At 45.1% G+C, this 22,461-nt stretch overlaps 1 protein-coding gene across 9 annotated transcripts in view; it reads left to right on the top strand.

The window, feature by feature from the left end:
* The window catches only part of LOC134800529 (dystonin), a 288,922-nt gene that overhangs the window by 245,132 nt on the left and 21,329 nt on the right, over positions 1–22,461 (top strand). For all 9 annotated transcript variants that reach the window (XM_063773000.1, XM_063773005.1, XM_063772999.1 and 6 more), the window contains 21 exons: positions 406–670; positions 1,211–1,408; positions 1,953–2,116; positions 2,437–2,536; positions 2,684–2,869; positions 8,976–9,094; positions 9,516–9,674; positions 10,494–10,725; positions 11,301–11,489; positions 12,627–12,781; positions 14,241–14,466; positions 15,046–15,178; positions 16,914–17,037; positions 17,463–17,583; positions 18,245–18,402; positions 18,967–19,118; positions 19,526–19,766; positions 20,106–20,201; positions 20,437–20,619; positions 21,515–21,674; positions 22,094–22,171. In XM_063773000.1, the coding sequence (XP_063629070.1) occupies positions 406–670; positions 1,211–1,408; positions 1,953–2,116; positions 2,437–2,536; positions 2,684–2,869; positions 8,976–9,094; positions 9,516–9,674; positions 10,494–10,725; positions 11,301–11,489; positions 12,627–12,781; positions 14,241–14,466; positions 15,046–15,178; positions 16,914–17,037; positions 17,463–17,583; positions 18,245–18,402; positions 18,967–19,118; positions 19,526–19,766; positions 20,106–20,201; positions 20,437–20,619; positions 21,515–21,674; positions 22,094–22,171 (3,439 nt within the window). The remainder of the gene's footprint in view (positions 1–405; positions 671–1,210; positions 1,409–1,952; positions 2,117–2,436; positions 2,537–2,683; positions 2,870–8,975; positions 9,095–9,515; positions 9,675–10,493; positions 10,726–11,300; positions 11,490–12,626; positions 12,782–14,240; positions 14,467–15,045; positions 15,179–16,913; positions 17,038–17,462; positions 17,584–18,244; positions 18,403–18,966; positions 19,119–19,525; positions 19,767–20,105; positions 20,202–20,436; positions 20,620–21,514; positions 21,675–22,093; positions 22,172–22,461) is intronic.

The raw sequence follows: 22,461 nt of genomic DNA, 5'->3' as shown, positions 1-22,461 counted from the left end.
CTAATATTCATAAAACTTAGCAAACCTCTGTGAAATTATGTTCCTTTATAACAAACACAAATGTCAAAATGACGGACAAACGATTATTAAGTTAATGAATAGAGTTAGACCAAGACAAGTCTGCAACGATTTTGATAGCACACGCAGTGCAAGTGTTATTTTAAAAGTCGAATTTTATGAACGTATAAATAACACTTGCTCTGCGTATGCTATCAAAATCGTTGCAGCCTTTTCTTGGTCTAACTCTAACACCGTATTAGTATAAGACTGTGTATGCATTTAAAACACACCAATTGATCAACAGTACAGATAAATAGGCAAGTAACAGTGGGAAACTAAACTATTCCTTTCTGTATCATAATTTGCAAAAGAAAATCAAGTATGTAATTCTCATTTTGCTCGTAGCTTGACGGAATGGATGTCAGGCGCGGAATCGTGCCTACAATCCGTGGAGCCTCGCGAGGAAGACATCCTTCGCCTCGAAGGCGACTTGCAAGAGTTCCGTCCGCTGCTCGACAATATCAACCTGCTCGGGCCGCAGCTGTGCCAGATCTCGCCGGGAGAGGGCGCCACGCACATCGAGGGCATCGTCACGAGGGACAACCGCCGCTTCGACGCTATTGCAGAACAGGTGCAGCGCAAGGCGGAGAGGCTGCTGCTCAGCAAGAAGGTAAGGAGAATGTCCTGTAGTTGGGTTTATCAATGTACATATGAGTTATGAATACATGAGTTTCCAGCAATTCAGTATCGATTCTTAATTATTGCGACATGTAAAAACTAAGTTTGCAAAAAATCACGAATGATAAAGATAGAAGAACTCTTAGGGAGCATTCCACGGGCTGTCCCGTACAAACGCATTTTATATCCTGTGTTGCAACTTGTTTTTTTCGGCATTTATGGCAGGCGATTATTTTTCTGTGCATATTTTTGACCATTTGTCATAGAAAAGGTAACTCTTATACCATACCTGCAAATCGCAGAAAATCGCGTTTGTACGGGACAAACGGTAGACAATTTCATGGAATGCTCCTTAGGGCTATTTTTAACTATTACCACTCAATGAATTCTAATAATCTAACAAGTGCCAAAGATAACGCGTCATGCGTTAGCAAGGAGCAGGGATTCATGTATTTCCGCTGATGTTTTACAGCTCGGTTATATTAGAGTATGAGAATTTGATTTATCACCGGTATATACTCTCTTTCCGCAGCGCTCTCTGGAAGTGGTCGGCGACATGGAGGAGCTGCTGGAATGGCTGCGCACCGTGTTCGCGCAGCTGCGCGACGCGGAGCCGCCGTCCAGCCAGCCGGCGCTGGTGCGCGCGCAGCTCAAGGCGCAGCGCCCGCTCAACGACGACGTGGCCGCGCAGCGGGTGCGCGTGCGCGACCTGCTCTCGCAGGCCAAGAAGGTGCGTGTACTTGTGGTTGCTGGAGTTACTAGCGCCCACCCTTATTACTAACTGTCCGCAGTTGACCATGGCCCCTATTCGACAAACGAAGTATGACGTATCGTGTTGATCTCCCGTTGATGTGGGAAAAATCATTAGTTCTCGAATACGTACAATGACATAATTTGACATTAGCAATCCACAGTTAGGTGACAACCAAACCAAACCCCCCCGAGTTCAGTGTTGAGTTTTGGTTGTACCAATGTATTGCCCACAGGTGATCGAATCAACATGTAATAAAATCAACTGTTGATTTGACGTGGATGCGAAATCTGACAGTTGTACATGTCGAATGTGACCCCATTATTTCTGTACGACCGTCACAGTTAAAGGGTTGATCTAATTTCTTATGACATAACATAAGATATTAGTATAAGTGACCTGATCTTAGTTGACTGAACTTTATAGGCAGTGTAAGCAAAATGTCAATTAAATGGCGTGACAAAAAAAATGAGGTTTCACGTGTCTGACTAGACATCTCTAGAAACTTTTGCTATGTGTACAGGTGCTCCGCGAGTGCCAGTCATCGGAGGAGACGGCCGTGATCCGCGACCGCAGCGAGGAGCTGAAGGAGATGATGGAGGAGGTGGGGCAGCTCAGCGCCGAGCGGCTCGCCGCGCTAGAGCAGGCCCTGCCTCTGGCCGAGCACTTCGCCGACACACACCACGGGTAAGAGTTGTCAAACCAGCTGTTATCATAAGCCTTCTTGAGCTTACTGTGGGACTTAGTCAATCTGTGTAAGAATGTCCTATAATATTCATAATATTTATTTATTTATTTTATTCATTTATTTATCATACACATCTGAATGTATGCGAAGGGATATTGGAATTTCGTTCATTTTGACGAGGCTACAAGTCCCATGAAAGAATTTTTCAGCTTATCCGTCTGTGAACCCTGTTCGATGTCAAAAAGTAGTCCCTTTAGAAAATTCTGTTTATCTCGTGTTTTCTAGCTGGTAACTGATACTTGTGTTATGTTATGTGCAGACTGTCGATGTGGTTGGACGACATGGAGAAGCAGATTCAGATGCTGGCCATGCCGGCGCTGCGCCCCGAGCAGATCGCGCAGCAGCAGGACAAGAACGAGGTATGTTCACTATTTACACACTTACACAGACAATCTTAAATGAAGCAAAGCAAAACGAAGGATTTCATACTGAGGGATTTAAATGAGCGTTTCTAAGAAAAATAAATAATGAAGGTGCCGCTTCTAACTCTATATTGTATTGTACAGATGCTGCAACAGTCGATCCTGGGGCACAAGCCGCTGGTGGACAAGCTGGTGAAGACGGGCGAGGCGCTGGCGCGGCTGGTGGGCGAGGAGGACGCCGCCAGGGTGCAGGACGTGGTGGAGGCCGACTGCGAGCGCTACAACGCGCTGCGCGCCGAGCTGCGCACCCGCCAGCAGGCGCTCGAACAGGTACATCGCGATACTGTTCATTAACCATACCCCCTTTGCGAGATAAGTTATTATGTGTTCCGTACTCTACGTCAGAGGTCTCCATTGAGAGAGTAACGTCTCCGGTGTCCGATAGATGCCGCTAGCGTCTATGTAGTCGCTCCGCCCCACGCCGTGACGTAGTTCCGCTTCCCCTTCCTGCGAACTGTTACTCGCTTTCCGCGACTCGCCGCCATGACACATTGTTTCGTCGACCGTCTTGTCCGATGGTCCGCAATTTTTTTTTGCGTACATTTTTGCAGCATGGTGCTTTAAAATTTCCGAACTAAAGCTTGTTCCATTAAATAGTGAAATATAGCAGAGATCGCTATTATTAGTCTTTTGGCGATCCCGCGATCGAAAGTGCTTTTCGATTCTACCCACTTTTTATTTTTATTTTTCTTGCTAAATTATTTTTTACATACCATGCTGCTAAAATCGTTACCGTTAACAAGCCTGGGAGTACCTCGTGTTGTTAGTTGCGCATCGTAAATGCCTACTTTGACAGGCACGGTTCTCAGGCGGGTCGCGCATTTTCGAGATCGAAGTAGGAAGTGCGTCAGTAGTTTTTTGTCAACAAGTGGTAACGTAAGTCGCTCCGCGTTTGGAGAGGGAACGTGCGTCGTGCCTGCGGCGGCGGGCGCGGCGCCCGGGCGGCGCGGAGGCGGACAGCCTGCGCGCGCCGCTGCTGGGTGCGGCGCTTCTATAGGACTGATAAGGAGGTTTGGATTGTCTCGAACCATCCGGTGAGCCAGTTTAATGATATTCTAGTTTTATTTGGCGTTCAGAAGCGACGCGACAGGGAGCCCCCGCCCGTGGCACCGGCGCCCCGCCCCCCGCCCCCGCCGTGTCGCGCGCCGCGCCGGCGCCGTCGACTTTCTTCTGCTGTCGTCCGAGATGACTCCGAGACGCCGCGACGCTGCGGAGTGGTGTCGCGGTGCGGGCGCTCCCAGTCCGCGGGACTCCGAGACACGTCACACGCCCACTCCTGTTGCTGCGGTCGCGGCGCGAGTGGATCACGGACCTCTCGATCCCGTCCTGGCGTCAAGGTGAAAGCGGACCGCTCCTGCGACTCCCGACTGCTCGATGTGGAAGGAAGGTAAGTTACGTGGAAGCAGTGGAAACATTACGAGTACAGCGGCGGTGCCGTTCGCCCGTCGGCTGCCGTCCGTCATGACGTCGCTGGTGACCTACGCGCCGGTGGAGGCCACCACGATGGAGCCGCCGAGGGCAAAGTGTCGCCGTGATGATGCGTGCAACTACGAGCCAGCCTACAGCGCTACGATGGCGCTGCCCGCCACACGCATCGGCGCCTCCCGTGCAGGTAACGTCCGTCATGTGCACCGGCGCCTGTCGAGCTGGCCGCCACGATGGCGCCTCTCGCCTCACGTATCAGCGCCTCCCGAGCCGGCGGCAGCGGCCGCCACGATGGCGTCGCCCGCCTCACGGCTTTCGAGCTAGCTGCTACTATGGCGCCTCACGCACCAACGCCACCTGAGCCTGGCGGCGGCCGCCTTACGTACCGGTGCCTCCCGAGCTGGCCGCTACGATGGCGCCTCTCGCTTCACGCACCGGCGCCTTCCGAGCCGGTGGTGACGACCACCACTTTGGCGCCGCCCGACACGATGAAGCCGCCTGCCTCACGCACCGGCGCCTCTCGAGCTGGCCGCCACTATGGCGCCTCTCGCCTCACACAACAGCGCCTCCCGAGCCTGGCGGCGGCCGCCTCACGCACTGGTGCCTCCTGAGCTGGCCGCCACGATGGCGCCTCTCGCCTCACGCACCGGCGCCACCCGAGCCGGCGGCGGCGGCCGCCACGATGGTGCCACCCGCCTCACGCGACAGCGCCTCTCGAGCGGGCCGCCACGATGAGTCCTCGCCACACGCACCAGCGCCTCCTGAGCCAGTGGCGGCCGCCATGATAGCGCCGCCCGCCCCACGCACCGGTGCCTCTCGAGCCGGCCACCACGATGGCGCCTCTCACCTTACGCATCTCCCGAGCGGCGGCGGTTGCCATGATGGCGCCGACAATCACGCCGATGCTGTCCACCTACAACTACGACGATGTCGTCCCTTGCAATGGCGCCCATGTTCTGTTCGCAAGAATACCACCGCGAACTTACCCGTCCCCGATGCCCTGCCCACCAAGCAGACGCTGGGCGCCACGGTATCAGTTTTGTCCTGTCCACATGGTCCCATTGAGGTACGCAGGCGCATATAGTTATGGTGCCACAGCACGAACAGACCGCTAAACTCTTGGTTTCGGTTAAGGATGGCGACGGCAGGCAAGGTCGTTAGGAGCCTCGTCCTAGCGTGGCTCGACTGCCCGGAGTTGAAAGCGGTAAGATTGTCGATACCCAGAGGAAAATACGTCGCGTCCCTGAGCTTCATAAAGGTGCTGATCGACGAGGAGCCGTGCCGCTTCGAGGGTCCTACAACGTCTCGAGGCCAGCGAGCGATCCAACCGGAGAGCAGCTTTGCGACACGATCCTGTGCGACCGCTCACAACCGAGGTTGAAGGCATCGAAAAGGTCTGCAGACCTCACATAATTATCTCTCTGCTGCCCGCTCTCTCCAGCTTAAGTTCCGTCTTACAAAGACGAACTCGTTCGCCAAGCCCCTAATAAACAAAATGGGACAAATAAACCCGCTGCGCCTGAACAAGCTTGAGTTTCCGGTGCTAAGAAAAAGGGGCCAGGGGGACTCCAGCAGTTTCCATCTTCGACAGACGTCTTCGACTTTATCGAAACAGTTTTGTTACGCAAAGCGCCAAAATCGATTTTAGACTTGATTTCATCAGTTCGATTTCTTTAAAAGCATGCTACCATACCCCTATACTAGCTCAATATAGGCGTTTCTTCGGATAAAGTGAATTAGACCATCACGCTCCTAGACATCACGTGGGACACGCGGCACAGCACCCCGATTGAAAGTTTTCTTTTTCGTGACATACAGGCCTGCGTTGCTGCCGAGTTCCTCGCAGAAATGAGACTCAATGCCTCCTGTTTAGTCTTAAATTCGCAAACTTTAGTTCATGGAGGAAGGTGACACCTTCGCAGTCCCCAGCAACACTTCTGACAGCTGCCGAAAACCTCGTGCCACTTCCCTCCTCATCTTATGCCTGCAGTCCGTTACAATCTCCAATAATGGTAGACAATGTACGAGGTAAGGCCCTTTCAGTGGAGAGTAATCGTTAACGGGCCGCATCTGCAGCGCTGACGACAGAAGTGTCCTACAAACATACAACCGGACCGTTACAGTATACATAAAACGACGGCGACACTACATCCCTTCCGTTACTACGGCTGTCGCAAAAACTGCTGATGCCAGCAGACCGTCTACAGGTCGCGCTGGTTCCTTGCTACTTACCAGGTCGGTACAACTCCCGAGGGCGACGGTTTATCAAGAAGTCACTGCGCGCCCGAGGGGCCGCTGCGCCCAGAAGCCGCCGAGACTATCTTCGCCTGATAGGCGCCCTGTTGGCCAGCCTCCGCTTTCGAGAGCCCTCGCACTGTGCCACGGTATTTCTTAACCGACTCTTTGAACTGCTACCACGACGCGTTTGGCAGCTGCCGGTGATACGACTTGGCATGGATGTCTCCACCTCCCAGCCTAGTCTGTTTACTGTGACGGCGTGATGAGGAGAGCCTTCACGCAGCTGCGGTAAGCTTGCAATTTACTGGCGGTCCTAGTGAACACAACGTCAGACCGCCCTTTCTAACGAGTCAACGACCTTAAGAATCGAGGCGTAGCTCCTGTCAGATAGGACGCTCCAACACCGGGCTAGCGGGATCAGGAGTGACGTCCGCTTGATGTACTTACTGGCGTGACTGGCGCATGCATGCAACATGCCAAGGGCTAACGCTACGTAGCGAACGAGACGCAACTGTCAGTGTCTCACTAATATGGAAGAGTGATAAAGAGACAGAAAGAAACTCAAGTGATCGTCCGGGGGATGCTCCCGGTACTGAGTTTGTATGGCGAGAACCGGGTATTCCCGGTTCTGGTACTGTGTTTGTATAGAAAACCAGTACCGGGAGCACTCCTTAGATCGTCGCCTTCTCTAGGCCGCCTGTACACCCACAATGTAGAAATGGTCTTCATGGTGCATCAAAAATAAGATTGATTGCCAGGTACCTCTAATATCCAGTGAAGTAACGAGCTATCTCAGGCACCTATTTCTACTGTCCATGTTAGCTTTCAGAACGACACTTGTTCATAAGCCTATCGGACACTATGCCTTCTTCCAACGCCATTAATAGCAAGACCAGCGCCTCCCAAACCACCAGCTTGGGACGCGAGAAATCTAATTAAAATTACTTGCCCTAACTTGAATAGCCCTACAACGTACCTATATAGAAGAGCTGCCGCTCTTTTACTGTTAGCATCAGGCCGCAGGGTCAATGACCTTACTCTACTACTCTGTAGCCCGGGCAATTGCATAGATAACTTTCGCGCTATTATTTTGTGTCCGAAATTCGGCTCTAAACCAGATAACGTGTCTTACCGACTGGACTCTTAGAGACTCCGGAATAAAGTATAGACCCAGTAAGTAGGTAGTCTGGGTACGTTAACTTGTGAGAATTACACAAAATGTTAGGGGACACTGCGCCTATTTCTTCCAGCCACAGTCTCATCCAAGCCGGCCTCGCCTACGATTGCTTTCGATCCACGATGTACTTATTCACTAAATTGGCTGGAAAACTATCCAATTAGCTTAAGTTAATTGGAAACATGACTTTTTCAGACGATTCTATCGCCGAAATTCTGCGGATCGGATGCGATTTCGAATGAGAAATCTCTTAAACCAGTTTAACGTCAGATTCGAACCTGGGATTACAATTTAAATTCTCAATTTCCTGTAATGCATCATTATAACGAGTCACTGTGATTTCATGGGTTGCAATAAGGCGTATATATATTTATTCTTTCTCTGAGTTCTATGACAGTAGGTGTAGCCCTAACGCTTGCATGCCCGCTGACTCGCCACCAGGAGATAATAAACAGGTCTCAATGGAGACCTCTGACGTAGAGTACGGAACACATAATATAAAAATTTTACCTTCCAATAAAATTGTTATTATGTTTCCTTCTACGTCAGAGGTCTGAGTAATGCCTTCCTGGCAGGCTACTAGGCTACTTTTATGCCGACGGTACTTCTCCTCAACAATGTGTCATGGCGGCGAGTCGCGGAAAGCGAGTAACAGTTCGCAGGAAGGGGAAGCGGAACTACGTCACGGCGTGGGGCGGAGCGACTACATAGACGCTAGCGGCATCTATCGGACACCGGAGACGTTACTCTCTCAATGGAGACCTCTGACGTAGAAGGAAACATAATAACAATTTTATTGGAAGGTAAAATTTTTATATTTCTCTGCACCAGTATAACATCACTTAATGGGGTTGGCAACTGTCAAAGGTTGTATAGATGGCGCCATCGTAGCTATCCCCTTTCTCTAGTCTTGTTCTATGAGATTTGGCTTAATGGGCTGGCATTCAGGCCACAAACTTCCAAAAAATAAAACAAAAATTTGTGCCAATTCTCTAGACGACCGGTCTGGCCTAGTGGGTAGTGACCCTGCCTACGAAGCCAATGGTCCCGGGTTCGAATCCCGGTAAGGGCATTTATTTGTATGATGATACAGATATTTGTTCCTGAGTCATGGTTGTTTTCTATGTATTTAAGTATTTATATATTATATATATCGTTGTCTGAGTACCCACAACACAAGCCTTCTTGAGCTTACCGTGGGGCTTAGTCGATTTGTGTAAAAAATGTCCTATAATATTTATTTATTATTTATTTATTTTAATTCTAGGGATTGTCAGGAAAACCTATGCTGGCGCCGTCTGTAAAATACTTCGACGGGCGAAGCCCTTGTTTGGTCGCACTCATGACTGCTCCGAGCAGCAATTAGGGCAAGGTTTAGCGAGATAGAAAGAGAACTTGTCATGCATTAAGGAGCGACAACGTAGCAATTCTATTCTATTCTACTTTTCATTTTCCAGCTGAAGACATCCATTGCTGCTTTCAATAAAATGATAATCCCGTTCCACCTTGTATTAACTGCTCGATTTATTTTGACAGGCACTGCAAGAGTCATCGCAGTTCTCGGACAAGCTAGAGGGCATGCTGCGCGCGTTGGCCGGTACTCAGGACCAACTGCAACGCGCCGAACCGGTTTCTGCTCATCCGCCCAAGATAGAGTCAGTATTCACTTTCTACGATCACACTTTACACCGTCAATTAAGTTGAAACCTGCTCAATTCTTACTTCAGATGTGGCTATTATTTTTAAAAGATACAATTCTTATTTTGTCTCACATTTTGCTTAATGAGAGATTGAGACGCAATGACATTGGACCAATATATTAAACAGATGGAATACCACCCTAAGCCCGATTGATGACTTAGCACATCTGAAATAAAAACACCTAACTTATAGTTTTATTTTTTTGGTACATGTTACCTAACTCAAAAAGTTGAATGCTTCCAGAAGATTTTAGAGTATTCCATTACAATTTACATAGCTTTAAAATATAGAAAAGATATATACATTCTGTCGCACATATATTTAGGAATTGGTTCATATGTTAGGGCGAAATTTAATGTAAATGTAACTTTACAGAGACCAAATCGAGGAGAACAACGCCTTGATCGAAGATTTGGAGAAGCGTACCGAGGCGTACAACGCGGTGCAACGTGCCGCCTCTGACGTCATCAGCAAGGCTAACAAGAGCGACCCCGCCGTGCGCGACATCCGCAACAAACTCGACAAGCTGCACAAGTGAGTGCCACCTTCTCAAACAATACTCTATGTTCGCCTTTAACACTCGTCTGGCTCTATGCTTGACAATGCCAAATTACCTTCATCAAACACTTTAACGTACGAATAACTCAGTGTTTAGGATATATCTTCCTAGACGGCCATGGTGTCGCTTGAACATACTTAGAACGGGGCACGGCCGATGCAACTACCTCTTGCACAGATGGGGATGGAAGGACTCAGCCTTGTGTGAATGTGGTGAAGAGGCCCAAACCATGGGACACATTATCCAGCGCTGCCCACTGCATTCATACTCTGGACCACCGGAAGACCTCCTTCATCTCACAACCCATGCCGCTTGGCTGAACACACTGAATGTTGACATCTGACTTTATAATTGTTTTGTTGTAATTTTAATTATTGCCTATATTTTATGTACTTGTGCCATACGATTAAAATAAAATAGGATATATTATTCGATATGGAAACCCCGCCAGTGTACTTACGTATACGTGTTATTAATGAAGAAACTACGCCTAGGCAAGTAAAGATATGTAGTGAAAATATTTGGCTTTTCTCCTCGCTTCACTTGTCGTCGCATTTTCGTGCACCGGTCTTACAGAGCAGAATAGAATTTAAAAACTCAAGCGCCTTTTACACGGCGCGAGAGCTTGCATGCAATATTCGATACGTTGCTAAGTACAGCGTACACTGAATTCAGTCGATCGAGCAAATACCGCAGTGTAACGAAAATCGCATCCAAGTTTTTGGTCCGTCTAAATGGGGCTTCACACTTGCTGTGTTAAAGTTGAACCGACGCTAAAATCCCGTATTGTCCAGACTATGGGACGAGGTGCAAAAGGCGACGTCGGACCGCGGGCGCTCGCTGGACAGCGCGCTGGAGGTGGCGCGCAAGTTCTGGAAGCAGCTGGACGCGCTGATGGCCACGCTGGCCGAGCTGGAGGACACGCTCACCGCGCAGCCGCCGCCCGCCGCGCAGCCGCGCGCCATCCAGGCGCAGCAGGTCGCGCTGCAGGAGATCCGACACGAGATCGACCACACCAAGCCGGAGGTTAGTCACCAAACCCTAACCTAAACCTGTTTACCCTAAGCGCCACTTGCACCATCCCACTAACCCGGGGTCATCCGGTTAAACCGTTAACCTAGTATCATATTGTACTGGTAACCATGGCTTAACCGGGTTAACCCCGGGTTAGTGAATGCTGCAAGCGGCCCTAAGAGGGAACTAATCACTGGTTGCAAAGCAGTTGATAATAATTTGCCCATATCCATAATTTTGAGATTTATGTTTAAATTTGTCAGAAATTTCCTCGATTTTAAGGGTTAATAAGAGGGATAATTTGCCGGACAGAACGTCCTAGCCTAAATCCTTGAACACAGAAAGCGCGGTATCACGCTACGATATTTTGATTTATGGTGGGGGAGGGGGGGCATTTGTAGAACCATTCTTGCTTGAAAACATAAAGCAAAAATTCTTTAAAACTCACTTTTGGGTGAAATAGCTGCCTAATAGATTAACCCTTCAGGTTAGTTGTTGGAATTTTAAATACTCGCTGCGGGAATATGCTATACGAAGGGTTAATATCATGTAACCTTATACCAATTCTAACACTCATGTCATTATAGGTGGAGAAAGTCCGCAAGACGGGCTCGCACCTGATGTCGCTGTGCGGCGAGCCGGACAAGCCCGAGGTGAAGAAGCACATGGAGGACCTGGACAGCGCGTGGGACAACGTCACCGCGCTCTACGCGCGCCGCGAGGAGAACCTCATCGACGCCATGGAGAAGGCCATGGAGTTCCACGACACGCTGCAGGTATGACAGATTATACATTGCAATGAACTATGCTTGCAGCGGCCGTGGCACGGTCCTAACAAGTATGTAAGTGCGAAAGTGACAGGCGATAAAAATACGACCATGTTGCCACCGCAGAATAGAGTTTCAAATAAACTTCCTCAGAAAGGAAAAAAACAGGTTTCCAAAGGAGACCGTTTTCTCTCTTAGTGGCCTACTGATTAGCAGTCCGCCGGACGGTATCGGCCTGTCAGTTAGAACAAAATTTTGACAGTTCCGAACAACTGACAGGCTGATACCGTCCGGCGGACTGTTAATCAGTGGGCCCCCCTTACAAATTAGAACATTAGAACACTGATGGAGCTTCTCATATCATCATTTGTCGTCCATGTTTTACCGAGGACGTATTTTAGATAGAACTGCTAAATCGTGGTCTGCTAAAAACTGGTAAATTCCGCAGTTGATCAATTTGTTCATCTGATAGTTTTATAATAGTCGCAGTATACTCAGTCACTCTTCTCATTCTGATGCTTCGGTCTACTAAATTTAAATAATATATTTTTCTCAAAAATGGACGGCAAAGTCGACTTTGCCGTTTAAAAAATAGGTTGCGAAGCGCGTAGTTTATGGTCAGTCAAAGATTAAAAAGTTAAAAACATTGCAGTCTCGATTTTGGGCCTGCAATGTTGCATACAAATTCCATTATTTGTCGAGTTCCAAACTTTTTAAAAGTTGAAATGGCCATATCAAATGAAGGCACAGGCCCATTAAACAGCCAAACAGATGATTAGTACCGCGACTATTTAGCTGTCTCAAATAGGTTGGCGTATTTTCGGCAGAAAAATACACTTCTATTTTTTTATTAAAAAAATAAAAAGGCGGCAAAGCTAATTTTTTCAATTGTTTCTACTTTTTTCTGTGAAAATATATACTTAAGAAAGTTGCTTTTGTAAAATATTTCTATGATATTAATATTTCTTGCACCATTTTTGAGAAAAGCACTATATATGACTCGGCTGGAAGGCTACTTGCTGGCTTCGGATTCAATTAAACGGACTCCCAAGGTCGTCCGTTTAAAACGAATCCTCAGCCTGCAAGTAGCTACTTCCGTAGCCTCGACAATAATGTACTATTACTCATCTACATTTATTTCTTCAGAATCTACAAGAATTCTTGGACAAGGCAGAAGACAAGTTCTCCCGCATGGGGGCGCTCGGGTCCGACATCGACGCCGTCAAGAGGCAGATCTCGCAGCTGGCCTCGTTCAAGCAGGAGGTCGACCCGCACATGGTCAAGGTCGAGGCCCTCAACAGGTGAGATCCTACCAACTGCGCCAGTATTGCAAATTCTTTATATTAATTATGAAACTTAATGGAAAGCATGATTATTCTGACGTTTTATATGTTTTACGTCAATAGTTTAAAACATATTAAATCTATTAAGACCGGGTCACTCACGTATTTAAGTCGAAAATCGCTCGACATGTTTCACTCCGTACCGAGGAGTGTTATCAGGAGAAGGAGGAGTGTTTTTCGACTTAAAATACCTGAGTGACCTGTTCATAATAGATTTCATATGTCTGTGTCTCACGGAACTTTTGTTATGAAAGTTTAAAACATAATCATATTGGTACACGTAATTGACGACTAAGTTTAAAAGGTGTTATAGGACTTTTAGAAAGACCCAAAATCATGCTATCCGTTTTGTTTCACAGTGGTTAAAAAGGGTGTGTTCAATTGGGGCTTGAAGTTTATTCAGGAAATCGTTGTTCATAGAAAAATCGTAAAAAATACAAAGGATTTTTTTTACTCTGGTGATGGGTTACTTTAATCGAAGCTCAACTCTCCCCTTATTTTCTAAGACTGTTTATAATATTGTTATAATTTGTTAAATGTTTATCGATTTCCCCTGTATGCTTAACTTTATTTAAATATAATTACTGTATATCCCAATAGCTGATCCCTTATACTTACAGAGATTATTAAATTGTGTGAAATAACTGAACCTCCTCCAAATGTTAATACTTAATTGTGTATTTTTCTATGCGACCCTTTCCTACGGATTGACACCGACCTGACAAAAAAAAGGAGTTTGATGAGGCAAGAATAAATAAAAGTTTTGTGTGTGCCTGTTCCGTAGACAATAGCCTAACAGTAGAATAAGTTACAGGACAAACTATTTGTGTGTTGCAAGATCATTTATTTCTATTGATTTGTCTTGTAATTTTAAATTAGTACCATTTTTAATGATACTCACTAACATATTCTTAGAGTTTTAGTCGTTGTATGTATCTTTTTTTTTCGCAACGTGTGATCGTCGCTTTGCTTTACTTTCAGTTATCTTCCCTCCTTCACAATTGTGTAGCTTTAGGCTTTCTAGATTTTTATGTGGATAATTGAAATGAATGTATTTATGGACAGTTTTACCATGCTACGTCCTAGATCAGCGGTCGGTAACCTTTTAGTACCCAAGGGCTACATAGTAGTTAAGGAAGTTGACGCGGGCCGCACTTTTGTTAATGTGTGACTTTATCAGACATTGTTGTTTGACAATATTACATACAAAATAGCCCCCTCGCTCGCGGGCCGTAAGTAAGAGGTTCGCGGGCCGCTTGTTGCCGACCGCTCTCCTAGATAATACGTTCGCTAATACCAAATTAATGTAGTTTCGGTTTATTTCGATGGAAGTTAAAAGACCCTTCAATGTTATCGACATAAAACTTAGCTTAAAAACGAATCCCAACACCTTTGTTAATCGACATAAATGTAACAGGCAAGCTCAAGAGCTAACGGAGCGCACGTCATCCGAGCAAGCGGCCGCCATCAAGCAGCCTCTCACCGAAGTGAACACGCGCTGGTCGGCGCTGCTGCGCGGCATGGTGGAGCGCCAGCAGCAGCTGGAGCGCGCCCTGCTGCGGCTGGGACAGCTGCAGCACGCGCTGCAGGAGCTGCTCGCCTGGATCAATCACACCAGCGACACGCTCGACACGCTTAAGCCGGTAAGATTAACTTTAGGTCTAGTTAGCTGAAGGAGAGGTTAGCCAACATCAATGAATTAATTTTATGAAGAAAACCGACATGTCAGAGATTGATTCGTACAGTCACCACATTCTTAATTGGGTTCTTGCTTAATTGGAAATTCTATAGCGTAAGTATTGAACAACTAATTTAGCTAGGACCCTAAATGCCGCAACAATCGTGGAGCGTGATGGTACATGCAATGTTAACAGTCAACATAAATGACCAAAGTGGCATGGTTAGTATACCTGCCGTTTACCAGGATTACAATAACAGGATCGAATTTATACAGCTTTACAAGTCTGAAGCACAAAAACGCCACAAGCTTTTGCAGTATTCTTGTTTGGTCAAGTGGGTGTCAAACGCTGTTTTACACTCTCAAACTTGTACGCTGTTGCTTTATAAAATACTGACTTGATTTCTCCCGTTTATTGACGTTTAAGTCGAAGCATATATTTATAAACGTAGCTGTACCGGTAATAAGACCGGTATTGTAAAGTTTAAAGGGGAAGTCTTATTAGATCTACATTGAACATGTGACTAAACTCAATATCGGACAGGTGGCCGGAGACCCTCAGATCCTGGAAGTGGAGCTGGCCAAGCTGAAGGTGCTGGTGAACGACATCGCGGCGCACCAGGCCTCCGTGGACACGCTCAACGACGCGGGCGCACAGATCGTGCAGCAGGGTACGGGTATGTGCCACGCGCTTGCGCTATCATTCATACTACATTCCTTGATAGCTATCAGTTGTTATTCAATCGAATCTATGGTTTTATATATTTGACCTCACCAAATATGAGGAACTAATTTTACAAAACGTTCACCCGATACCTAACAATAGTACAGTCGACGTCAAAGATATTATGTTTACACTTTTGCACCTTACTCCTTTGTAATAAGGCGAAAAATGTAAAAATATCGTTGACGTCGACTGTACTGTCCGCTTTGATATAATGCTGATAGCTATCTATCAAAATTATACTTAAAGATGGTATTCCACCTATCCAATTATTTGTCCAATGTGCATTACGTCTCACTTTCTTATTAGGCAAGATGTGAGACGCAAATACACATTGGGCCAAGAAATTTTACAGGTGGAATACCACGCTTATATACATTTTCGCCGTTTTATCCCCTAGAGTCCCAGGGATCTAAAGATAACCAGAAAATGTTGTGAAAATTATAAATTTAGAATTAAATTTACTGCCATTTCTGATCCGTTATCGCGTCGTAGGACTCAAGGGGTTAAGTTGTTAATTTTGTCATTTGGTTCATATACATATGTACATCTTCAGGTTCCATTTTTTCATTTTGTCTCCTTTTGAGCCTGATATAACATGGTAAAGATATCTTCTGCAGAGTTCTAAAATGAAAATAATTTTGTATTCAACGATTTAACTTAATCCATTCAACTAAATAAACAAATTAAAACTAAACTAAACCTATCTTAAGTTATGGGGTCTAAATCATAGCTACAAATATCTTAGAGTTCTTAATTTTCAGCAATATCATTTTAATTTTCTGTGTAGATATGATAACCTCCATTAGCATTACAATTACAATCACCATAATCAATCGGTCACGTCATTTTCCAAATTCAAAATCAAATTCAACTTCAAACATGCTATTGGCTCTAATGCTTCAGCTTCCGTGTTTGTCCGTGTGTGTGTGTTCAAATATTGTAGGTACCTAATATGTCAAATCTGTATTTTTCTCACGTTTTCCTGTAACACTTGTACAATCAAAGAATTTAACTTCCTACCCATTTTATACTTTGTCAGAGCGACAAAAGTATGAGGTCTCTAGCGACTTTCATATTGATTGTCACTGTGACAAGGTACGAAATGGGTCATAAATTAAATTCTTTGACTGTACAATTAACTAAATACCTAATGAATGTATCACCTAAATAGACTTTAACAGACCATAGTCTACAGTCGTTAAATGTAAAACACCATGTTGGAAACACCACTTTAATTTAGGACCCACAAAGAACCTTGTGGCAGTAACATATTCTCTTCCTTTCAAATATGTTGTCACTGTAACTATAATTATAACAATACAACTTCAACGGTGACGACTAGTTGTGTTTCGTCAGTCGATCAACTTCGTCAGTCGATGGCCGAAACTATTTCCGTCCGTTTATTTCATCTGGTTGAGTTCTGGAGAATGCCATTAGGCACTTGGCCATCACTACACCTTGTAAAACAAAATCCCCCGCTGCGTCTGTCTGTTTGTGCGTATGTATGTTCGCGATAAACTCAAAAACTACTCAACGGATTTTCATGCAGTTTTCTCCTATCAATAGTGTGATTTTTGAGGAAGAAGAGTATAATTTATGAAGGTTTTGTGTAACCCGTGCGAAGCCGGGGCGGGCCGCTAGTTTGTAATAAGTAGGGGTACTTATTATAAAAGTGTTATGTGCAGGCACCGACGAGGCGAGCGAGACGGCGGAGAAACTGAACACCCTCAACAGGAAATGGCGCGAGCTGCAGCAGAAGGCGCGAGACCGCCAATCCGAGCTCGAAGACGCGCTCAGGGAAGCACAGAGGTTAGTTGACTGTGCCTTCCTTGTATGAAAACTTCACTTGTTCAATTTAGGGTATAGTTAGGACCTACGCAAACTTAAAGATGGCGTCACGTTTTTAACGTGACGCGCGTTAGTGTCTTACTCATTTCTGATGTAGTTGGAACATATAGCGCTTGCTTATATTACAGCGCGGTCTAGTGTATTATCTCAGTGAATGTTTGTGGCCGTTTTTGGTTAATTCACTCATGACTATTGGCTAAAATGCGAAGTATGCGGCGGAGAAAATGTTAGCAAGAACAACGTACGGCGTGGGATATTTTTCCTGAGACATCTCGCTACTATTTGACCCTATTTGACAGCTACCAACTGTCAGATAAGTAATGTTTCCTATGCTCGCTATGTCGTGCACGTAGCGAATATACCGTCTGACTCCATTTTTGTTTCAGCTTCAACGCGGAGATCGGCGACCTGCTGTCTTGGCTGTCGGAGGTGGACGGTGTCATCGCCGCCTCCAAGCCCGTCGGCGGTCTGCCCGAGACCGCCTCAGAACAGCTCGAGAGGTTCATGGTAAGATCGCCACTAATATTGTGGCTATAGTCTGTCAAGCTGGATATGTCAGTACCAATGTAAAGAAAATTAAAGTATGGTATCCCTAGGAAAAGAACAAAAAGCAGCAATGTACATCGAACTACGATGAAATGTAAACAAAACAGTTCCACAGATAAGATATAAATAACACGCGATTTTCGAACAATTCAAACGTAGTGTTGCTAACCCGCGATTTTTCAAATTTGCCGCCTTTTTCTATTGAAAAGATTTGCTTGACCAAGTATAAGGATGGTATTCCACCTGTCCAATTTCTTTGTCCAATGTGATTGCGTCTCACTCTCTCATTAAGCAAAATGTGAGACGCAGTACACATTGGACAAAGCAATTGGATAGGTGGCATAACATCTTAAGATAGGTACGTAATTCTATGTTGTAACCAGGTTTGAGCTATAAAGGCGCAGCAACCGCCTTTAGCTTCTTTTTTCCCAGCCGTTATAAGGTTTTTCTTTATGGGGTTATGTTGGGGAGTCTTAATTAAGAGGCGACTAAAAATTTAAATAAAATGTATTACATGTATTGTATGAAAAATTTGTGACTCATTTTACACTAAATTGTTCAATTACAGACGTATTACCTTTGTATCTATGTGAGTAATTATATCACCTCATCATATCAACAGGAGGTGTACAACGAGATCGAAGCCAACCGTCCGAAGGTGGAGGCGGTACTGCAACAGGGCCAGGAGTACCTGCGTCGGCAGGAGAAGCCCAACCCCTCCAGCCAACTGCACCAAAACCTCAAAAACCTCAAGTCGCGATGGGACAATATCACTGCCAGGTAAATAGTAAATACCGACACCAACGGATTAAGGATAGGAGCAGTGCTGTCGCAAGGAAATGTAACAGGCAATTCCACCAACAGTGAAACCTCAATGAACCCAAGAACCTCAAGTCGCGATGGGACAATATCACTGCCAGGTAAATAGTAAATACCGACACCAACGGATTAAGGATAGGAGCCGTGTTGCCACAAGGAAACGTAACAGGCTATTCCACCAACTATGAAATGTGCATGAACCATCAATTCCCATCACCTCGTGCGTTGGTTTTTAACTACTGGTCCTTGGAAGCACCATTAATAGTCCGTGAATTTATAGACAGAGCTGTCTGGGCTTCCAAACAGTCCTTGGCAAAAATAAATTTTATTAAAAGGTAAAGGGAGAGGGGAGGCCTTTGCCCAGCAGTGGGACACACACATAGGCTAATAAAAAAAAATTAAATAGTCCCTGACAGGTTAGAGACACTGAATGTTGGCTTTGATTTATTTACTGCCTAATACAATGTTCGAGGTACTGAACAAGCATTAGAACATAAATTAATTCTAAGTATTTTATATGTACAGAGCATCGGACAAGAAGATCAAACTGGAGATCGCGCTGAAGGAAGCGACAGAGTTCCACGACGCGCTGCAGGCCTTCGTCGACTGGCTCACCGGCGCCGAGAAGACCCTCTCCTCCGCCAAGCCCGTGTCCAGGGTTATGGAGACCTTGCTAGGTGAGTATTGATCAAGGTGATCGTCATATATTCTTGGATCTCGTTGAATAAGTTCTTCATACGAACACTAGAGGTCTGTTTTCTGTAGGTGGTCACTGTGCTTTCTTACAAGCTCTAATGGTGCAATCATGCTGGGTCATTCGTAGCATGAAGACAACCTAACATGAAGCCTGGCTCCTTCATGTTTTGATTGATGACTATTTACTAGTACTTTAGGGCCAGTTGCAACAACCACTATCGACGGACTGATCACCATTACTCAACAAAAAATTTGAAGACTTCACATACAATAAAATTTAGCGAAGTTTTTGACGGCAACAGAAAGTTGTGCAACCGACCCTTAAAGAAACGGGATATGTACTTAACATATCTAAATTAAATAATTACTTAATTTTTTTCTCCAACAGTTCAAATCGAGGAGCACAAATCGTTCCAAAAGGAAGTGGCGACGCACCGCGAGACGATGCTGCACCTGGACAAGAAGGGCACGCACCTGAAGTACTTCAGCCAGAAGCAGGACGTGATCCTGATCAAGAACCTGCTGGTGTCCGTGCAGCACCGCTGGGAGCGCGTCGTGGCCAAGTGCGCCGAGCGCACGCGAGCGCTCGACCACGGCGTCAAGGAGGCCAAGGAGTTCAGCGACATGTGGTCAGTGCAAAGCCTTTTATAACACTTTGTTTTTGCCGAAATACCTCACCATGAATATTCTTTAGTTCATCAGTGAAACTTACGAAAAGGATTTCCTAAATCGTGTACTCTGCGAAAAAATTAAGTGAACTCCAGCCATTCTAAAAACGAATTTACTAATGACATTCGTGAAGCACTGAAAATCATCCTAGAATGACTGCTATTCCCCACAGTCCAGTGTAATTGTGGGCAAAACCCTCATCGTGAATGATTTCATTTATCTGTTTTCTAAGTTTATTATATTTTTTCCTTAAATACCCACCGGAGACGTGTATGTTTATTGATATTGTGTTTTCGTAGGAACAACATGATGAACTGGCTAAACGACACCGAGAAACAGCTGGACGAACTCAACTCGGAGACCACCGTCAACGACCCGGAGAAGATCAAACAGAGGTAAGAATGTCCATCTATTACTCAGTAATACATGGACACAGTAATACATGGACACAATAATAATTACTGCATCACTACTGTAGTACTGGTTTCCTTGAAAAATTAAGACTTGCATCATTACTATAGTGACTATAGCATAGTCTTTTCTTCTAAATGTACCTAAGTACGTTTTGATAAATTATAAAATTGCCAGTTTTCAACCTTCCACGCATATCTCATATACCTTATCCCTCAGACTGGCGAAGCACCGCGAGTTCCAAAAGGCGCTGGCGGGCAAGCAGCCCGTGTACGACCAGACGCAGAAGGTCGGCAAGACGCTCAAGGACAAGGCGCCCAAGACCGACGAGCCGACATTACGCACCATGCTGCAGGACCTCAAGACCAAGTGGACCACCGTCTGCTCGAAGGCCGTCGACCGGTGAGTTTCAACAACCAATATATATTTAAATTTATTTTTCTCAAAAATGGACGGCAAAGTCGACTTTGCCGTTTAAAAAATAGGTCGCGAAGCGCGTAGTTTATGGTCAGTCAAAAATTAAAAAGTTAAAAACATTGCAGTCTCGATTTTGGGACTGCAATGTTGCATACAAATTCCATTATTTGTCGAGTTCCAAACTTTTTAAAACTTGAAATGGCCATATCAAATGAAGGCACAGGCCCATTAAACAGCCAAACAGATGATTAGTACCGCGACTATTTAGCTGTCTCAAATAGGTTGACGTATTTTCGGCAGAAAAATACACTTCTATTTTTTTATTAAAAAAATAAAAAGGCGGCAAAGCTAATTTTTTCAATTGTTTCTACTTTTTTCTGTGAAAATATATACGTAAGAACGTTGCTTTTGTAAAATATTTCTATGATATTTATATTTCTTGCACCATTTTTGAGAAAAGCACTATATATGACTCGGCTGGAAGGCTACTTGCTGGCTTCGGATTCAATTAAACGGACTCCCAAGGTCGTCCGTTTAAAACGAATCCTCAGCCTGCAAGTAGCTACTTCCGAGCCTCGACAATAATGTACTATAGTATAGTCACATTTTTTGGTAGGACAACCCCGACACTCCGAAAGGATGCATACGTTACGTTTACGTTACGTTACGATACGTTTACGTTGACGCAGGTTCAACGTAAACGTATCTTGCACGTTTCTGTTTGTTTTATGTTTAATTCACAATATTTCAGCGTAGGTACTCCTCAGGCGGAGATATTACGAATTTCTCAATGACAATTTATTTCGATCCAATATACAGAAGAAATCATGTCTCGATTATTACCGCTTGACGCCCTTTTAACTGTAATATACCCCAACAGACAACGCAAGCTGGAAGAGGCGCTGTTATACTCCGGGCAGTTCAAGGACGCGATGTCTGCGCTGCTGGAGTGGCTGAAGAAGCAGCAAACCAAGCTGGCCGCCGACTCGCCCGTGCACGGCGACCTCGACACCGTCATGGCGCTCATTGAACAGCACAAGGTAATCTTTGACTATCTATATGTTGGTAATCGTGGGCGTATCATACTAGAAAGAATACATTAGATCTTCCGACATATGTCTTTACAAGGACGATCTTTGTGCCAATTTATGTACTGCACCATATGTTTTGTGATCACTGAATTTTTAACTTCTCACAAACAGAGTCTGCATAATGTATGGAGCCTTACAGCGCCATCTACAGGACCTGTCAAATTAGAGGCACGAATTTGTCTTACACTTAGATGCCTTACATTCTAAATAGAGACCTCGCGACGGCATACCTACTGTATAAGTGTATATATCTTGTAACAAACATAGCTACATATAAACGTTTAAATTATCGCTCCAACAAAGCTTGTTTCATTATCAAATCCAAACGGAAGAAGAATATTAGAGATAACATTTTGTATCTTTTCCAGCAATTCGAGGATGATTTCCACTCTCGCGAACAACAAATGCAGTCTGTACTGAAGACCGGCAAAGATCTAGAAGCCACGGTAAGCTAATACATCCATATCTACTATAATGTAATATTACCTCCAATAGGCTACATTCCTACTAGTCAAATCAGCTTCTTTTTTAGAACTGTCAAAACAATTTTTTAGTATGGAATTTATATGAAAACAAATATAGTGACGTCACGGTAAATTCACCTACTTTTTATATTTCAATCCGATTTAGTAAATACAAATTGTGTTTAAAAATAGCTGCTATCTACGTTTTTCTAATAATTATCTGGTGCTTTATTTCGTGCACGATTTGAAATAATTTATTTTAAGTACAGGAA

Source organism: Cydia splendana, chromosome 20 (assembly GCF_910591565.1).
Source record: "Cydia splendana chromosome 20, ilCydSple1.2, whole genome shotgun sequence".
Classification (NCBI taxonomy): Eukaryota; Metazoa; Arthropoda; class Insecta; order Lepidoptera; family Tortricidae; genus Cydia; species Cydia splendana.
This window is presented reverse-complemented; position numbering and strand designations above follow the sequence as displayed.